The sequence below is a fragment of the Magnolia sinica genome, chromosome 6 (assembly GCF_029962835.1).
Source record: "Magnolia sinica isolate HGM2019 chromosome 6, MsV1, whole genome shotgun sequence".
Lineage (NCBI taxonomy): Eukaryota > Viridiplantae > Streptophyta > Magnoliopsida > Magnoliales > Magnoliaceae > Magnolia > Magnolia sinica.
Genome location: NC_080578.1, coordinates 86,482,263 through 86,502,032, shown reverse-complemented (window position 1 = coordinate 86,502,032; position 19,770 = coordinate 86,482,263). Strand labels below are relative to the sequence as shown.

Genomic DNA, 19,770 nt, shown 5'->3' with positions numbered 1-19,770 from the left:
TTGATTGATTGATTTGAGTGATTGATTGATGGGACATGATGTAGAGATTCTCTTGGGATTGCATCCGCGCGGCGTTTCTTCGAAATAAACGCCGACCCACATCTCTCGGCTAGGGTATTGGATCGGTGCGGGAGTCGCGGCGTTGGAACCGCGGCGACGGTGCGGTCGCAATAGTACAAGTTTCGGATTAAGCCGACTCGAATTTACAGGATACGACTTAGGGTCGCGCACTAGCATTGATTATCAGTTGCAGTTTGTCAGAATTCGATGGGAAGGATCGCGAGATTCGATGGAATAGTACGGGCTAGGATACGGGTCTTACAAACCCCTTCTCTAAGGGATCAGTCCGCTGAGTTGGCCCCTGCTTGTGAGAGGCAACTTTTTCTATTTGTCGACAAGTTGTTCAAGTAGATATATAGAAACATAGATTTTATTGAAAGCTTAAGAGGCTAGTCGCTTCGAGGTGTACACTTATTGAGGGCTTTCAGCAACCAATACATTAGGGGTGGTAGATTTTCAAGTTCTTAGTGTTCTAGGGGTGGGGGTGCTGACGCCCTTTGAGATCCTCCAAGTGGTAAGAGCCAGGCTTGGTCAATCGGACCACGCAGTAGGGCCCCTCCCAATTGGGCCGAGTACCCCAGCCCCTGGCTATGCAGTGCTTTGGAAAACTCTGTGAAGGACCAAGTCTCCTAGACGGAATTGCCGAGTCTTGACCTTTGAGTTGTAGAATCGTGCCACCTGTTGATGCCGAGCAGCAACTCGAAGTTTGGAGACATCTCTGGCTTCCTCGAGTAGGTCCAAATTAGTTGCAATCTGCTCGGCGTTCTGATCTTCCTAATAGTTCCAGACCCAAGCTGTAAGGAGGCCAATCTCGACTAGCACCATCGCCTCCGAACCGCCTAGTAGACGACTGAGCCATAGTCCTGTAAGCCCAGAGGACAAATGGGAGCTCATCGGCCTAGTTGCCCTTCGCTTTCTCTAATTTTATTTTGAGATGGTGCTTGATGACTTTGTTAACTGCCTCCACTTGTCCATTAGATTGCGGGTGCCGAGGCGAGAAATACAGGTTCGAAATGCCGAGCCCCCGACACATGCCTCGAAACTTGTCGTTATTTAATTGCCTGCCATTAGCAGATACGATAGTGCGCAGGATTTCGAACCGACAAATGATATTCTTCCAAATAAAGTCAATCGCCTTCCGCTCCATGATTTTTGCGACAGGCTCGGCCTCGGCTCACTTGGTGAAGTAGTCGACTGTAACAATAGCGAACTTGACCTTACCTTTCCCAGTGGGCAGAGGTTCGATGATGTCGATCCCTCATTGGGAGAAAGGCCACGGCCCGCTCATGGGGGTCATCTCTTCCGTAGGTTGCCTTGGCACGGTCGCATATCGCTGACACTTATCGCACCTCTGAACATAGTTTTTCGAGTCCTCCCTGATGGTCAGCCAGAAATATCCTTGGTAGAGTATTTTCAGAGCTAGGGCCCGACCACCAGAGTGATTTCCGTGGATGCCTTCATGAATTTTTCGAATCACGTAGTCTGCCTCATCGGATCAGAGACACCTGAGGTAGGGCTGTGAATGCCCTTTCTTGTACAAGATCCCGTCCAAGACTATGTACCGTGCAGCTCTTACCCTCAGACGCCTTGCTTCTAACCTGTCCGAAGGGACCTCACCAGATGTGAGGTAATTGTAAATCGGGTCCATCCAGCTCGGTGTGACATTCACTGGGTTGACCGCTTCCTGCTCCGTTCGGTCAATGCTTGGATGTTCTATGAACTCCACAGGGATGACCCGAGGAATCTTTCCCTCCGTGGCCGAGGCTAGCCTTGCGAGGGCGTCGGCGCAGGAATTCTCTGTTCTTGGTATTTGATTAATAGTGCAACTCCGAAACTTCTCTATCAACTTTCTGGCCTCGGCCAAATAAGCTACCATCCTGGTCTCCTTGGCCTCATATTCGGTGGAGATGTAATTCACCACCAACTAAGAGTCGCACTGCACCTCAAGGGACTGGACCCCCAGATTGGCCGCCAATTTGAGCCTAGCTAACAGGGCTTTGTATTCCGCCTCATTGTTAGAGGCCTTGAACCATAATCTGATTGCGTACTGGATAGGTGTAGAGTCAGGCGCGACTAGGACTACCCCTGCTCTAGCACGCTTGGCGTTGGATGACCTGTCCATGAAGAGGGTCCATCTCGGTTCTGACTCTGTATCTTGTTTAGTTGGAGGAGCGGGCAAAGGAGTTGCTTCTGCTTCGACACTCGTCCCCTCTACATCTGGAGTAGTGAACTCTGCAATAAAATCGACCACTGCTTGACCCTTAATCGCGGTCCTTGGTTGGAACTAAATATCAAACTCCACGAGTTCAATCACCCACTTAGTTAGCTGACCTGACACTTCATGCCTCTAACGCACTTGCCTGAGGGGAGAGTCGGTCAAGACAATGATAGAGTGAGCCTGGAAGTACGGGCGTAACCTCCGAGCTGAAACAACCAGGTAGAGCACCAGAGGCAGGTACCTCGTCTCGGCAGGTGTCATTGCTTTACTCACATAATACACAGGGTGTTGCTTGTCCCCCACCTTCCTGATCAGTGCGGAGCTGACGGCTGAATCCTAAACTGCCAGGTGCAGGAATAAGGACCCACTTTCTTCATGCTTGGACAGTAGGGGCAGCGAGCCCAAATACTGTTTCAACTGATGGAATGCTTGCTCACATTCCAATGTCCACTTGGCCTTCTTATGACCCTTCAATTGCTAAAAGAAGGGGAAGCATTTGTCAGTGGCTCTGGATATGAATTGCCCAAGTGCTACTACTTGTCCGGCGAGGCATTGTATCTCTTTTGTAGTTTGAGGCGAGCTCATATCGAGGAGCACCTTGATCTTGTCAGGATTTGCTTTAATGCCCCGCTGACTGACCTGAAACCCAAGGAATTTGCCGGAGCCGACTCTAAAGGCACACTTCGCGGGATTCAGCTTCATACGGTATTCTTGGAGGATGGAGAAAGTCTCTCCAAGATACGCTAAATGATTGGATGCCTTGATGCTCTTGACGAGCATGTCATCGACATAAACCTCCATGGTACGTCCAATTTGCTTGGCGAACATTTGATTCACCAATCTCTAATATGTAGCCCCAGTGTTTTTCAGGCCGAACGGCATAACCCGGTAACAGTAGAGTCCCTTGTCAGTGACGAAGGTAGTCTTTTGCTTGTCTAGGGGATGCATCGTGATCTAGTTGCACCCGGAATAGGTGTCTAGGAAGGAGAGCAGTTCGTGCCGAGCTGTGCTGTCTACCAGCTGATCGATTCGAGGCAAGGGGAAACTATCCTTCCGACAGGCCTTGTTCAGGTCCGAGTAATCCACATAGACTTGCCACTTCCCATTCGCTTTCTTAATGGGGACCACGTTTGCGATCCAATCTAGATAATGCACCTCCTCGATGAAGCTAACGCTGAGAAGTTTGAAGACTTAGTCAGCTATGACTACATATCGCTTGACGTTGAACGGTCTCCTCTTCTATTTCACTAGTCTATGATCTGGATCTACATTTAGCCGGTGGATCATGACGTCAGGAGAGATTCCCGGCATGTCCTCGTGTGAACATGCGAAGACATCTCTGTGTTGCCGCAAGAAGGCTAACATCTCAAACTGTTGCTCAGAATTCAATGACATTTCGCGCTGAATAGTTTTGCTCAGATCTGCTTCGTTGAGTGGCACGACCTCCAAGTCTTCCACTGATGAATCCTCTGTAGGTCCCCTGAGATCGAGGACATTGATGGTGAGGGCCTGCTTCACCGACCATTTCTTCACTACTATTGCATAACATTTCCGAGCCTCGCGCTGATCACCTCAGAGGTAGCTTATTCCGCCCTCAGCAAGAAACTTCATCATTAGATGGTAAGTGGACACAACTGCCCTCATTGCATTGAGGGAGGGTCTGCCAGGATGACGTTGTGCATTGATGGCATATTAACGATGAGGAAGTCCACCAGGAGGGTGATTTGATGCCATCCTTCTCCCACGGTCACAGGGAGGGAGATGGCTCTTTTGGAGATCACCCTTTCTCCGGCAAAGCCATGCAAATGGGTTTTCACAGGTCTGAGGCGTGACCTTAGAATCCTCATTCTTTCAAAAGCTTCCAAGTAGATTATATCAGCTGAGCTCTCGGTATCGACCAGGATGCGGTACACCTTGTGGTTGGCTATGGTTATAGTCACCACTAAGGCATCGTCATGCGGATGTTGAATTCCGCGCGCATCATCTTCTATGAAGGTCAGGCTTCAAGGGCTGACTCGAAGTTCTTTCCTCGGCCTCTCGGTCATGTGGACGTAGTGCTTCGGGTCAGACTTCCGGTAGTGGGCTTTACGAGCCCTGTTTGAGTCTCCTCCACCAGACGAACCATCAAAGATGGTACGGATTTCGATCGGTTCTTTTGTAGCTTTGCTCGGCTGCTCTTCTCTTCGAGCAGTTCTCTCCTCCTTGGTGTATCCACGCAGATGACCCTTACGGATGAGGGTCTCGATCTCATCTTTGAGATCCACGCAGTCAGTCGTATTGTGACCGTGGTCTCGATGGAACTGGTAATACTTGCGCTTGTCCCGGTGTTCCGGGTCGGCCTTCATACAAACGGGCCAATTTAGAAGCTTTTGACCCCTAATGTCCAGCAATATTTGCTCTGTAGATATGTTGAGTGGAGTATAGGAACGGAACTTGCCCTTTGGCTTCCTGCTCGGCCAATGATCATGAGGAACACGGTCATATGATTTTTTACTGGATGATTGAGGTTCTTCGTTCCTCAACCTCTTCCCTTTGGTAGTCAGCTCTGCCACTTGAACATTTTTGCGAGAGTTGGAGAATTCTTCAGCGTTAGTGTATTTTTGAGCTCTGGTGACGAGCTTAGCTAATGTCTTCAGCGGATTCTTCCCAATGGAGAAGGTAAACTTCCTCTCTTTCAAACCGCTGAACATAGCAGAGAGCGCCATTTTGTCATCCTAGTCTTCCACCTGCAATGCTTCCTTGTTGAAACAGGCGATGAAGCCCTTCAATGACTCTTTAGGCCCTTGCTTGATGGTGAACAAATGAGTATTCGGTTTCCGACTCTTCTTACCACTTATGAATTGGGTAAGGAATAATCTTCTGAGCTCCGTGAAGGAACCAACCGAATTGGGCTTGAGTTGCATTTAACAACTCCGATCGGATCCGGTAAGGGTGATTGAGAATCCCCTACACATTATCGCGTCTGTGGCTGTCTGGATTTGCATCCACGAGCGATAGGCCTCCACGTGTTCAGACGGGTCTCCAGACCTGGAGTACTGGATGACGGGAGGTATCCAGAATCTCTGCGGCATCACCTCGCTCATGATTGCAGAGGTGAAGGGAGGTTTGGTCTCTTCCATCATTGCCTGAATGACAGTAGGAACAGACGAAAGCTGTTGATTCTGCTGTAGTATCAGAACCCGATTGTTAAGTTCTGCGAACCACGCCTCCCACGAATCTCTGTTTTCAGCTATTATCTCCTGTTGAGCCTCTACTTCAGGAGTCCTTCCTACCCTCCTCCTCTCTAGCTCGTGACGGAGATCCGTCGGTGCCAGACCGAGGTGACTGAAGCATTCGTTGGAGCCCGGGTCGTTGTATTTCGAGCCGGAACTTGGTTTTGAGTTAGAGGAGGATTCTAAACTAAAGCTGGAACCCGAACGGATTGATGTTGTGATCCTTCGGGTCTCATACTCTGCGGCGCGGACTGGACTTCCACCATCGGTCCGACCATTTCCTGAATGGGATGCGGCTGTTGCTCCTGTCGCTATTTGATTTGATTAATTTCATCGCGTATGGCTTGTATCTCGCTTTGCATAGCTCGATACTTGCTCGCCTAATTGCGAGAGTGCTGGGATGATCTTGGAGCTGACTCGGCGTGAAGTAATGAGCAAGACCGACTCTGGTCGTTCGACTCTGGCTCCACAGCCGCGGAATTCTTCTTTCCTCTTGCCATTGTAACGGAAGATAGGAAACTGACTTTTTGTATCAGTTTCCCACAGACGGAGCCAAAAATGTTGCTGACAAAATTTGGATTACCCTCCGTTCAGATACTTGAACTCCGAGCCGCTTCAGAGTCCTAAACCTGCACAACGGTTGTGAGCAAAGGAGACCTTGGCTGAAACAGGGGACTCTCCGATGCCTAAGTCAGGTCAAGGGAATCTGGGTCTAAGTAGAGTTGCAGAGGGAAAGTGCAAGACATTGTGTACCTGTTTCCTTCCCGCAAGATGCTATTTATACCCCCTCACCTGAGATGGACATGTCTGCATAACTCGGCGCATCTTGAGGCATTTGCCACATCCCGCATGAGATTCAGCTACCCAGTCGTTGTATGGTCGTGCGGACGTGGGCAGTTGAGTAACCGTCACCAATCGTGTGGTAATGAGACACCTCTTGGTCCACCTCATAAGTAGGTTCTGGTCTGAGTCCCAAACCGAGCGCCTCAGACTTCGGAGAAACTGATGAACGGAGTAAATGTCACACAGATATCGCGGTACGCCTCATAGAGTTTAGTGCTAGATGTTACTCGCGTTCGTGGACATGATATACATACGTCTATATATAGCATTCAGGGATACGGATTTAGGTCATTGCGTTGTACCATCGCCCTCAAAGAGGAAGGAGTCTTTGCTTTTCAGATCTGATTCTTCCCCTTTCAAATATTAAGGGGTATTTATTATTTTCCTCCTCATTTCGTTTCTTTTTTGCTTTAATCTGATTCTTGTACTTACAAAATGATTTTTATTTTTATTTTTGGTGAAGAATCAGTCCTGTGTTATGTTGAAGTTTGAATCTAATTCGTCAGTTTATGAAAGATTTGTGTAGATATGTGACAATTATCATTGGTCTAGATTATTATTTTGTTAATTATTTTGTTGATTTTAAAAATAGTCACATACAGAGGCTGTACGTGATCTTTTTTACACATATCATTTCTATGTGTCGCATGTGTAGAATATTAGATTTGTGAGAAAGGTGGGCCACAATGTGGATTGTCTGAGAAAGGTTAGGTGGGGCCCACCATGTTTCTCTTGAGAGATTCACCCGTCCATCCGTTCTCCTAGATCGTGTTAGGACACGGGTCAAAAAATGAGGCAGATCGAAAATTCAAGTGGGCAGCACGACAGGAAACAGTGAGGATGGATCATCCACTGTTGAAACATTCGTCTGGCCATAGAAGTTTTGGATCAGGCTAATATTTTTGTGTTTTCAGTTCATCACAGTAGGAATGATGTTGTGAACGGTATGGATGGCATATAAACATCACATGGACACAGGGAAGTTTTGAATGGTAGGCATTTCCCTACCCACATTTTCCTTTTGTGTGGACCACTTGAAGTTTCCCATCTGTCTCATTTTTGGACCCATATGTTAACATGATCTGGCAAAACGAATGGACGGTGTGGATTTCTCACAAACATGAAGGTGAGCCCCACCTAGGTTCCTGTCGCTGGGAGTTCCTGTGATAGGCTGTCGAGGGCAATCTGCATCCGAGAATCACCTGCTATGAAAATCAAGCTGGTGCACTCGTCGTCTAGGACACGACTTAGAAATTAATGGACACATGATATTGTGGATCAACCTTGATTTTAGTAACAGTCGATCATGATTCTGTGGCCCACCTTTCACACGGATAGGATATTTTGCAAAAGTCACTTGTTAGGGAGATAGTATGACTTAGTGTACGGGCGTGGCCCACCAAATGGGCGGATCAGCCTCATTTTTTAATAAGATTATCACCATGAAGATGCAACTAGGTGGGCCACACCTGTATGCAGAATCTGACTGTGGCTGTCCATTGACTCCAGCAGTCACTTCTCACCTGATGATTGGAACAGGTTGATTTTGTGCCAGGTGATCTTTGTTATTGGGCCCACCATTTTCATGGTATCGATGGCCTACAAAGTGGCATATTTGGGGGAATGATTCTATGGTACCACAAGTTGTGGTACCTTGCATGTAGATGATCTGTTCTTGATATAAGTTTATAACAGGTGACCATTATGGTGTGGCTCACTTTTAGCATGGATGTGATATTCTACCGACATGACATGTTCGAGTGGAAAATTATGGTTGTATGTGAAGGTTTACATAGAGCTGCTGTATGTGATAATTCCACTTGTGTTTTTTTAGATCCAATGCTTCCAACGCAAACATCACTGCCTTCGTTCTGTTTTGAGTCTTTTTTGTTTTTTTTTTGGAGCTCATGGGAATAACATGTATAAATGGATGGACAGTTATAACCATTAATCTCACAATACTATTGTGGATGGGCCTAGGTCCAACAGTCATGCTGGACAAAAAATGATACTAACGTAGGGTTCAATGGGGACCTTTGAATTTATTTGAAATGTGGTCTATCCTCATGTGTGTGTGGCCCACTTTATTGTGTAGAGTGGTGTCTTGACCAAGGTATTCAAAATCGGTTATGGCTACGCATTACAGGTCGAAATGGCTGTAACAGCCATTACGGAAAAAATAGGCCGTAAAGGCCCCGTAACGGCCATTACAGAAAAAATAGGTCGAAATGGCTGTAATGGCCATTACGGAAAAAATAGGCCGTAAAGGCCCTGCAGCGGCCTCATAACGGTTTTTTCAAAAAATAAAAAAGGGCCATAATGGCCATTACGGCCCATATCATAACGGTAACGGTGGTGGCTGTTACAGCCACCGTTACCATTTTGGAACACCTTGGTCTTCACTAGTGTTCACACATGTGTGTGGGAGTGAGTGCATGTCTCTTATTTATCCTTTATTTTCCCCACTTTTACAAGAGATCGAATGAGATGTTGTAGAGAGAAGAGTAGAGAAGGCATAGAACCTATATGCCAGCTAGAGAGTTCCTCATAGGAAGTGAGAGATCTTGTTTTCCTTTCTTGAATGAAAGAGGGGGTTTCTTGTATGCATGATAAGGTGATCCTCAAGCAAGTGTTTTTGTTCTTTTTTGGTAGCCTTGGATACTTTCAAGGTGGTAAGGTTTACACTGGTAAGACAACCAGGGGATGAACCCTGGATCACTCTCACACCACGCACGTTTCTACCAGCTCAACTAACAAGCTTACGGCGATCCTCAAGCAAGTGTTGGTTTGAGAAGAAAGCTTGTAATCCCATTCTTGCGTAATAGAGTTCCTTGGCGGCCTCGTGGGTTTTCCATGTAAATTAGTGTGTTCTTCTCTTGCTCTTATATCTTTATTTCATCTCCTAAGAGTCATTGTTGTGGATGTGTAGATTGGCTTATATATTTTTGTTCGTAGTCCTTGTTTATGTGGAAATTCCAGTGATTCACATAGAAGGTAGAGTTCCCTCTCTACTATAATTCTATACATTCATTCATGCATGTTGGTTGTCTATTTTATAAATTTTCCTTTATATATATATATATATATATATATATATATATATATATATATATATATATATATATATGTATGTAAAAGGTACTATGCGCTTGACCTGACAAGACTGTCCCATGAGGTCGAGTTGTGTGGGCCCCACCGTGATGCATTTCGAACATCTACCCCATCAGTCAGATGCACCATTCCATCGTGGGCCTAGGTCTCAAAAATCAAGTCAATCCGTGACTTGTGTGGGCCACACCACATACAAAAGTGATGAGGGGCCGTGCACCACTAAAATATTCATAATCATTTTTTGGGCCCACCGAGATGTGGTTTGCAAATCCAGCCCATCTATTATGTGTGTCCCACTTGGATGAGGGTTCAGACCAAGTTCCAGCAGCATTCAAGACTCAAGTGGGCCCCACCAAGTGATTTTATATGTTTTTGGCATGTCTTCACATGATTTTAGATGGTATGGCCCACCTGAGTTCCGTATACGGCTGATTTTTGGGATATCCCATAATTTAGAGGGGACCCATCAAATGCATGGTGGGGCCCACACAGCTCGACCTCACGGGAGCTTATCGTGAGGTCGAGCGCATAATACCTTTTCCCATATATATATATATATATATATATATATATATATATATATAAGGATGAATTGGATTTTCTACTCTAAACATTTATTTTCAATATTAAAAATCATTTAGTCTAGAGTATTGTTGATTTTGCAAGAGTTTGTAAATTGATTTCACCAGATTTTTTCTGTTCACATGTTTTTATGTATGTGATGCAGGTGAATGGAAATGCTGGAGTTGTATGTTTTTAGATGAGATGGCGGTTGGGAATTCTCACCAACTGCAGCAACTAATGTATTGATGGATGCTCTTGCAAAAGAAGGGATTGTCAAGGAAGTATATATTACAAGAAAATTGACCATTATTGGCGGCGAAAACCGCCCCTAAAAGTCTAAAAACCGCCGGCAGAAGAATTACCGGCGGTCTGGCACGGGCTACTATAAGAGCCCCGCTATACCTTTAGCAGCGGTCGTCCCTTTTTATCGGCGTTTTTAACGGCCGCCGCAAGCAATGGACTTTACCGGCGCTTACTGTCTTCACCGGCGCTTCTGTGACTGCCGCAAAAACTCCACGAAGCGCCGCTAAAATTATTCAAACGCCGGTGAAAAGAGACAAAAACGCTGGGAAAAGTGATAACAACGCATGTAAATTTCGTTAGAAACGCCGCTAAAAGCTTGACGAGTGCTACTAATAGATTCGAGAAATTCCTACTAATTCTTTACCAATCCTTTCACACAAATTCCTGTTGATTCTGACTAATCCTTTTCTATAATTGCAATCCTACAATTAAATCTCCATCTAACTATCAAATTTCTATCTGCATAACTATCAAAAACCTATGAATGAATGACAAAAATTTGAATTACCCAATAATCTAACATTCATCAAGACAACAATTAGCACAATATCAACAAAACAATTAATGGTCTAGTTAAAGTTTTCAAAACAAACTATAAATGTCTTCCTTTCCTAGCCACATCTTCTGGCAAATGTCTACAACACCAACCTCACTGACCATGGTCACGTGTCCACTATGTGTGATGTAGGCCCTTTTCTTGCAATGAGCCTAAATTCCTCCCTGGGAAGTTTCCCTGCAATGGGCTGAGAAGCATAGCTGATTCGGTAAGTGGCACAGCATTGAGATTAGACTGCTTGGAGCTGTAGAGTGCTGATCATGTGCTCCTCACGTGTAGACAAGAATAGATAGTTAAGAAAACTTGATTCATAACACATTTGATGTATACATATGTTCCACCAGATAGCAGGTCCGTTTTACAAATTCTAGGTTAGAATGGAAAACAAGTTATCTTAGACTGCTAAAGCTAAAATGGACAATCCTGCAAGTGAACCTGTTAGAATTCCTGCTCCATCTTCGTGTCCTATATAACAAAATACATAAATGCGGAGAGGCTCCCAATCAGCTCTTCAACTCTCCAGGAAAAATGGTCTTTGTGAAAGCTCAGGAGGATTGGACTATTAGATCTCCTTCAGCTTTCTGTGTCCAATGCACCTCACAACTTTCTGTGACCAGCTGTGGTCCTTCATTATGGTGTAGAGAACACACAAAATAGTCACTTAAATACATCTAGACAAATCACAGTAGCACTTCTCTAATATTCAAATTTTTCAAAACCGAATTGGAAAAAAGAGAATCAAAGTAAACTAAATCAGATTTGAAAGTTGGTCAAATCATAAATAGGCGGATTATGGACGGAGACATTGTTTTCATTAATAGGCCACCTAGTACTCATAAACATTCATTACAAGCATTTTCTGTCTATGTGCATGACGACCATACTGTTAAGATCAATCCTCTTATTTGTGCTCCCCTAGGTGCAGATTTTGATGGGGATTGTGTTCATATATTTTATCCAGTCTCTAGCAGCAAAGGCAGAAGTTTTGGAGCTGTTTAGTGTTGAAAAGCAAATCCGTAGTTCTCATAGTGGTAGTCTGAATTTACAACTGGTGCATGATTCTTTATTGTCACTTAAACTCATGTTTAGGACTTTTTTCTTGAACAAAGCGACTGCGCAACAATTGGCTATGTGTGTTTCACCAGTTTTACCAGAACCTGCTTTGCTTAAGGCTCACCGTACAGGTCCTCTGTGGACTGTTTTGCAAATAGTACAGAGTGCTTTACCTGCATTTTTTGACTGCTTTGGGGAGAGGCATTTGATCAGTAAAAGTGAAATGGTGAGGATTGATTTCAATAGAGATTTACTACAGTCATCATTCACAGAGATTGTTACTTCTGTTCTTGACAAGAAGGGAACAGAAGAGGCTGTTAAGTTCTTTAATATGTTGCAGCCATTGCTGATGGAGATTCTCTTTTTAGAAGGATATAGTGTTGGCTTGAATGATTTTGACATTCCCAAGGCTGTTACTGAAGATATAAAGAAGAAGATTCAGGACATATCACCTTTGCTGCTTCACTTGAGATCAAATTACAATGAACTTGTAGAGTTGCAAGTGGAAAGCTACCTGAAAACTGTAAAACTGCCTATCGTGACTCGTATTCTAAAGTTATCTGCTTTGGGTAATTTGATAGATTCTAAAAATGATTCAGCTATTAGTAAGGTTGTTCAACAACTTGGCTTTTTGGGGCTTCAACTTTATGAACGAGCGAAGTTTTATTCAAGGCGTTTGGTTGAGGATATGAGTTTCCACTTCCAAAATAAGTATTCTGTTAATGGTGTTGACTATCCTTCTGAGGCATTTGGGTTAGTTAAGAGCTTTTTTCAAGGTCTGACCCCCTATGAAGAGTTGGTCCATTCCATATCATCCAGGGAAGTGTTGATCCGTTCTTCCAGAGACTTACTGAACCAGGAACTTTGTTTAAAAATCTAGTGGCCACACTTAGAGATGTCGTTATCTGTTATGATGGGACAGTGAGAAACCTCTGCAGCAATTCTATAATCCAATTTGAGTATGGACAGGTGGACGAAAATAGTCCTGGAAGTTCTCTTGCTGGTGAACTGGTTGGTGTATTAGCTGCGACTGCAGTATCAAATCCTGCATATAAAGCAGTTCTTGATTCTTCTCAGAGCAACAACTCTTCATGGTAATCGAAGAAGGAAATACTTTTGTGCAAAGTTAACTTCAAGAATGATATTATTGATCGGAGAGTTATTCTATATTTGAATGAGTGCTTCTGTGGGAAAATGCATTGCAAGGAGAATGCAACATATTTAGTTCAGAATCGTTTGAAAAAAGTCACTTTAAAGGATGTTGCTTTTGACTTCTCCATTGAATACCAAAGGCATCAACAAATACCTGAAAGTTCAGAAGCGGATACAGGCATTGTTGGCCACATTCACCTTGATAAGATGTGCGCACTTGAAAGGACTCGACCGGAGCATGGATGAGATCCTGCACTCTTGTCAAGAGGTTATAAATTGCTTTGGGAGAAAGAAGCACGCTCTTTCACCTTTTTTTAAGAAGAGTTATTTCTCTTCCTGCGAATGTTGCACACTTCAGCAACAATGTGATGAGAAGTGGTCTCAGCTGTCATGCCTGCAGTTCTTCTACAAACAGCAGGAACATTCATATCAAACAGCACTGAGTAGATTGTCTCTTTCAGTTGTCTTCTAGATGCCTTAGCAGATTCAGTATCTGAAGAAAATGAAAAAATAATAATAATAATAAATTGATGGACTGTCTTCTAGATGCCTTAGCAGATTTAGTTGTCTTCAGTCCATTACTATTGCCCCTATCAAGGAGAGATGATACCATTAACAGTTAAACTTCTGATTCCCACTGGGACACTATGCTAACTACACTTTGGGCATAACTTCCTCAATTGGGTCGGGACCACATTCTCCTTTTTCTTTTTTTTTCCTTTTTTTTGCACATAAATAACTAACTTTGCATATGCATTCCATGTTAGCACTAATGCCATTAAGATCTTTCTCAATCAAGTGCAGATTTGAGAACTTGATTATGCTCTCGTACCGATAGAAGACTTTATTTATGTCAGATCTCTCCAAATTAGTAGCACTCCACACTTGCTTTGAAACAGCATTTATAATTATAGAGATGATATCCTATCAGCTGAATGAAGCAAATGGAGCACAACAACAGTAGCAGCAAAAAAAAAAAACAAAAGTCCATGTGCCCTGAGAGTATCCAATTCAGGCCCTCCCAAGGCATCATAGTAGTGATCTATTGGTAAAACATCAATTTCAGCAGTCTGTGTACTGTTAACCTCTGGTTCTCATTTTTTTTGGAATTGTATAATCATAAAGCAATGGAAATAATGTGAAATTAGATGATATTTTTTTTGGAATTGTACCTTCTGATCACGCATAGGCTGCAGATGAAACACATTCCAGAACTTCTTACCTGCATCAGTTCAAACAACTTAGAAGCACTTTACAGAAGAAATGGTAAAGAAAAAAAAAATCAAAGAAGACCAATGATTTCAATGTCCATCTTATGCATTTGAACCAAAATCCCATTCTTTCAAGCATAGAGAGGGAGAGAAGAAATCTAAAATTGGCATCTTATTATATTAGAGCAAAAGACAAAACGTAAGTTCATAATATAATGGATATAGACTAGAAATAGTGCACTAAAATGTTTTTGGGATCAATATCCATAAAGGTCATTGAACAAGAATCTTAAAGAATTTGTTCAACCTAGCAATCATTGGTAAACGCAACAAATTGTCCTGCTGTTCAGCCTACCCTCAATAGAACATTTCACGGATATGGGCACTATCTCATTTTTCACAACAGAGGAATCCTGATCATCAGATATGGGCACTATCGCATTTTTCATTTCAGCATAAGCTACCATGCGATACTTGGAATTTCTCCATCATTACAATTTTCACTGCCCATAAATTTAAAAAGAAAAAAAAAAGTCATCTGTCAGGTCTTGAGCAAGGGGAGTCAAGTGTTAGTTTTGCACCATTATAAAATGGTGGTGAGACTTTAGACATACACATGGCATGCTTGTATGGCAATCCAGACCATCCAAATCTATGGATGGAGCACAAGTGCATAATAAAAAATCTTCACTGAGAAGATAACATTAACCATCAGATTTGTACTTCCAAATTTGGACCATTTACTTTTATTTTTAACCATCTATCCATATGATATCCATTAATTGGATGGTTAGGATTGCTTGATCAGTGTGATTTAGAAATGTCTGATTTTAGAAATGCTCCATCAACAATGAGAATCCACAATCTGGATGGTGTGTATAGCTGTAAATCAATCTGATATGTAAGGTGGATGAGTCACTGCCAATTTTTAAATGGTGCCAAAAAAAAAAAACTAATCGATGCAATAGCTCTATTGAATTTACCATTTTATCCTAGAAAGTGAATTGTCTATCAGTGGAAGGAGAGTAATAAATATGAATTCCCTTTCTATTTTCAAATCAGGTGGAGAAGGAAAATGAAAAAAAAAAAAGAAGAAAAGTTGGGAGAGAAAAGTACAGAAAGAGAAGAGGGGAGTCTAACAACATAGAAAATCTGCTCCACAAGAAAGAAATGCATCCACAACAGTCCTTGAAAATTCTGATTCAAGCTAAATTGTTGGATGTAGCTCGATGAGGCTGTTACCTGGCTCTGGTTTCTGAACTCTGTTTCTCATTGCCTCTCTCACTCTTGTCACTTTGTTCCATTGGCTAGCACTTGCAAACATGTTTGCTAAAAGATATAATGGACATCTTTGAGAAAAGCAACAAATATAACTATCTACCAGCTGCTTAGTGATTGTGCCCACAACAGATCATTTTGCAAATAAATGGACTGATTATATCTTTTCCCTATATCAAGCACCAAAATTTTCATGTGCGGCATGATGAACTTCTTTAACAGTTTAGGAAGTGTTGCTTTTTTCTTTTTTTTCTTTTTTTGTTTGCTACCAGCAAAAACATCTAGTTTACCAAAACATTTAGAAATCGGGTCATATGCGTACCTTTACTCCCTCACAGACTACAAAACAGAACAAAAACCAAAGTGAAAAGAAACAGGAAACAGCAAAATAAAAAATAAAAAATGCATCAATCCTGTAGCACAATAATATGGCTTGTAGGTGAATATTCCACTAAATGTTACCATGTATCTCTCTAAACAACAGAACAAAAAATGCATCACATTATTAGCTAGAGAGAGAGAGAGAGAGAAGATTTTGACAATCAGAGAGAGAGAGAGAGAGGATAAAAACAGCAAGAGAAAATACATATCAGAAAATACATTACTCTTCCTTTGGACTCTTGAAGCTCAAATCTTCCAACACCCATACTAATACCACCATGATATATGACACATCATCCAGACCTACCCATGTTCAACACTAAACATATTAAGCATAGAACAACAAGACATACATACATATTGAACTTTGGTGACTGAACTTCAAGATCATGAAAAGCCATACATATTGAACAATACATACCAACTTCGGACAATACTTTAAACATTGATCCAGACATATCTCTCACGCGCATTCCGTATCGGCACATGTGTGCCTGCAAGTGGAATAAGCAACCTCGAGAAATGAAATTGTTTTGTTTCCACCAATCAAGAAAGAAGCAACAAAATCAATATGAATTCCAAAGGTCGCTGTGTGGATGAAAAATCAAATAAAAAACTAAAATTCCAAAGGTCTTGTTCCTCTAGAATGCTTTAATCATGCAAATTTTATTTTCATATTTCAATCATGATGTGGTGTGTTTTTTTAGCTTTGAATATATATAATTAAATTAAAATGTTTTTACATAAACATTAAGTGATGAGGCAATGAGTCATGCATATGTATGAGCCAAACACAAGCACTCATGTGCGAGATCTAGCTGTTAATCAGATGGGCCCTCAGTGAATGTCCACACCCAAAAATCAGGCAGCTCCACTTGTCAGGTACGCAACATGCGTACAAGAAAATGTTAGGTTAAAACCAATGGTCCACATTCAATATACACCTATAGCCCTACTGATAAGTGGACCAGCCCGACTTTAGGCCAGGTCACTTCCCCTCTGTGGCCTATCAAATAAAAAGCCAAGATCTTGCACACCTGCCAGTTTGGCACATGAAGGGAAATTATGTTCAGTGCTTCCAGCTGCAAGTTGCATTCCTGCAAAAAGATAATTAAGTCAACCTTTCCAGTTCTGGCTATTTCCTTAATTCCAAATTTGGTTAGATTTCTCTGGACTGCAACCATCTTCCCAGGATCCCCAGTTACTTGAATGGTTAGAATTACAGAAATGAACATTTTAGCATTATGAAAGGATCTAGAAAAGAGAGCAGGGATCATGATTGATCAACCCGCATTTACATAAGATTCGATCAAGCCAGAAAAAAATAATAATAAGACTAGGGTTACTTCAATAGTTATTGAATGTACTGAAATATCTACAATTTTAGCTCTGAAAATATCCACCAGTCCCTTAACCTGAAGACAAAACCAAGCATTAGTTAGTGAATGCTCTGAAATGTCTACAATTTTAGCTCAGAAAATATCTACCAGTCCCTTAACCTGAAGACAATACCAAGCAGTATGCTATCAGTGTGTTAAACATGGAAGAGAGAAATAAGATAGCGATAAACGAGAATATGCTTATCAAAAGAGACAGAGAGAGTATTGCATGTTTGTGCCAAGAAGCAACAACAATAATGATAGAAAATATAATAATAATTAGAGTGTCAATACTTTTTAAGAGCTAATCATAGTGGCATTAGAAAGCTCAATGAAGTGATTGGAAAACATAATGAGTCAACTCAGCTGAATTTGTAACCAGTAACAATTAAGGGGATTAATCGTTCTTTCAAAACCCAAAAGGGAAAATGATAAAATTAAAAATAAAATGAATCAGATTATGGCATGAACTCAATAAATAAAAGGATAAATAAATAAAGATTGAATGCTCAATAAGTGCACAGTCACCTAGGACTTATGCAGAAGTAAATTTTTAATTTTTAACCTTTCTAAGACTACTTATGTAGGTAAGGTAGAGGAACAATTGTCGAACATAGGCATGAGGTGTCAAAATACCAATATTCTTGGACAATCTTAGAAAGTTTAATATGCTGCATGTTTATACATTGTATATAAAATCCTGAATGATTGTATCGTACCATGTTAGTTCAAACAAGAATAAAGTGTAGAGAAAACCTATTTAGTTACAATAATTTAATTCAATACTGTAGATGTCACAAAAGGAAATACTTGCCAGACTGTTGCTGTATGAAATATGAAAACATGGCTACATACAGAGAAATGAAAAAAAGTTCCCTCTGGAACATTGCCAGAACATAGAGATGAACATGTCTGCAAGACAAGGGAGAATCAAAACATTGAAGTTTTAGAGATATGTGATTCCCATTTTGGGCTGCAATGGTATGTGATATGCACAGATGGCATGAGATTTTGATGGTTTTACCTTGGTTAATTTCGCTTTGAGTTTTAAAACCTTAAAAATAGCCAAGTCCTCTTTCTCTTCCTCTGATTTCTTTTCAGCCTTTTTCTTAAATTCCCTGGCCTTTGCCTTATCAGCTGCCCACTGAAGCTGTTGGCAAACTATTTCTGCTTTCATCTTCTCATAGCTGTCCCAATCTAGTTCTTGTTGATCCAAGCCACCTTTCTTGGCTTCTTCTGCAATGCTTTTGGCCCATTACAAATAGCACTTTTCCTGTAACCTTTTCAATTTCAAGCGCTCCCCCCAAATTCTTCTCAATGCAAAGCCTATCCTTGCCTTGCTCTGCGCGCTGCAAAAAAATGGCCATCTTGTGCTGAATTCTATATTTAATTTTTTACCTTGAAGAGAACCTTCACCATGTTTTTATAGCCTAGAAAGCCTACAGATATAGCGAATCTACCAGCTTAATAAATGTCTATATCCAGGAATAAAGCAATACCTATGAGCACTCAGTGACTGATTGCTTGTGTTCTTTTTATCAACAACATAGTTCTATTCAAAACCAAAGTGAATAGATAAAACGAATATCCATCAAGACATTTTTTTCCTTACATTCTTTTTTGTTGGACTACGTATCAATTGGACAATCATCATTAGGATTTGGCACCTGACTGGCTTCTGAAGCACTTAGTATTAACTTCTATATGTAGAAGGTGCACATTCCATTAAAAAATTTCCTATGGCCAACAGGTGCAGAATCTATTATACGTAGAATGTGCACATTCCACTGTTGTTTTAATTAAGAGAAACATTTGAGGGATTGAGAAATGCAAAATATTAATTATGTAAACATTACAAGGCATTATTAGATTTAGAATGTAATATGGCCAAGATAACTGGATTACAAAAGTACCCACTTGATGATATATTTTCAAAACTAAAACAAAACATATCTAAACGAGTATTCGTTGATGTCACTTGATGCATGAACAGAGAACTATTTATAACATTTTAAAGGAAGCTCATGATTTTGATGAATGGTGGGGAAAACAAAGCATGAAGCTCATGCTAGGAAGGGACACGAGTTGCATGAACTCACTTAGTGGGAAGTCATTGTCTGGGAATTTGCAATCGACACAGCAACCATCAAAGGCCATCCTACAAGCTTTGCCAAACCAAAGTCAGGTATCTTAGGATTGAGATCCTTATCCAACAGTACATTGGTAGTTTCGATGTCTCTGTGAACAATTTTCAATCTTGATTCTTCATGTAGATATGCCAAACCTCTAGCTTTCCCGACACATATCTTGTGCCTTGTCGACCAACCCGATTTCAGCTGACATTCTTCTAGGCTTATACATATCCAAAAACAAAAATCAGACACATGCATTTTATTCACACATCATACACATCACGGTACCAATTAGAAATGTTGGTGAAGCAAATCAT

At 41.6% G+C, this 19,770-nt stretch overlaps 2 protein-coding genes and 1 pseudogene across 4 annotated transcripts; 1 reads left to right on the top strand and 2 right to left on the bottom strand.

Moving 5' to 3' along the window:
• Positions 1 to 4,281: 4,281 nt before the first annotated feature.
• Positions 4,282 to 4,983, bottom strand: LOC131249688 (uncharacterized). Its single transcript, XM_058250464.1, has one exon. The coding sequence runs from the start codon at positions 4,981 to 4,983 to the stop codon at positions 4,282 to 4,284; it is 702 nt and encodes a 233-aa protein (XP_058106447.1).
• Positions 4,984 to 11,395: 6,412 nt separating this feature from the next.
• LOC131249687 (DNA-directed RNA polymerase V subunit 1-like) lies at positions 11,396 to 13,631 on the top strand (annotated as a pseudogene).
• A 2,341-nt stretch (positions 13,632 to 15,972) lies between these two features.
• Positions 15,973 to 19,673, bottom strand: LOC131249000 (uncharacterized). 3 transcript variants are annotated; one of them, XM_058249540.1, is made up of 3 exons: positions 16,980 to 19,411; positions 16,364 to 16,436; positions 15,973 to 16,245 (listed from the first exon to the last, which is right to left on the bottom strand). In XM_058249540.1, exons 1-3 carry the CDS (start codon positions 17,217 to 17,219, stop codon positions 16,163 to 16,165), a joined length of 396 nt encoding a protein of 131 aa, XP_058105523.1. In that variant the 5' UTR covers positions 17,220 to 19,411; the 3' UTR covers positions 15,973 to 16,162. The 3 variants fall into 3 exon arrangements, 1 of the variants encoding a protein (XP_058105523.1); XR_009172592.1 differs by having other exon boundaries at positions 15,975 to 16,436; positions 16,980 to 18,233; positions 18,346 to 19,411; XR_009172591.1 differs by adding an exon at positions 19,421 to 19,673 and having other exon boundaries at positions 15,980 to 16,436; positions 16,980 to 18,670.
• Positions 19,674 to 19,770: the final 97 nt, after the last annotated feature.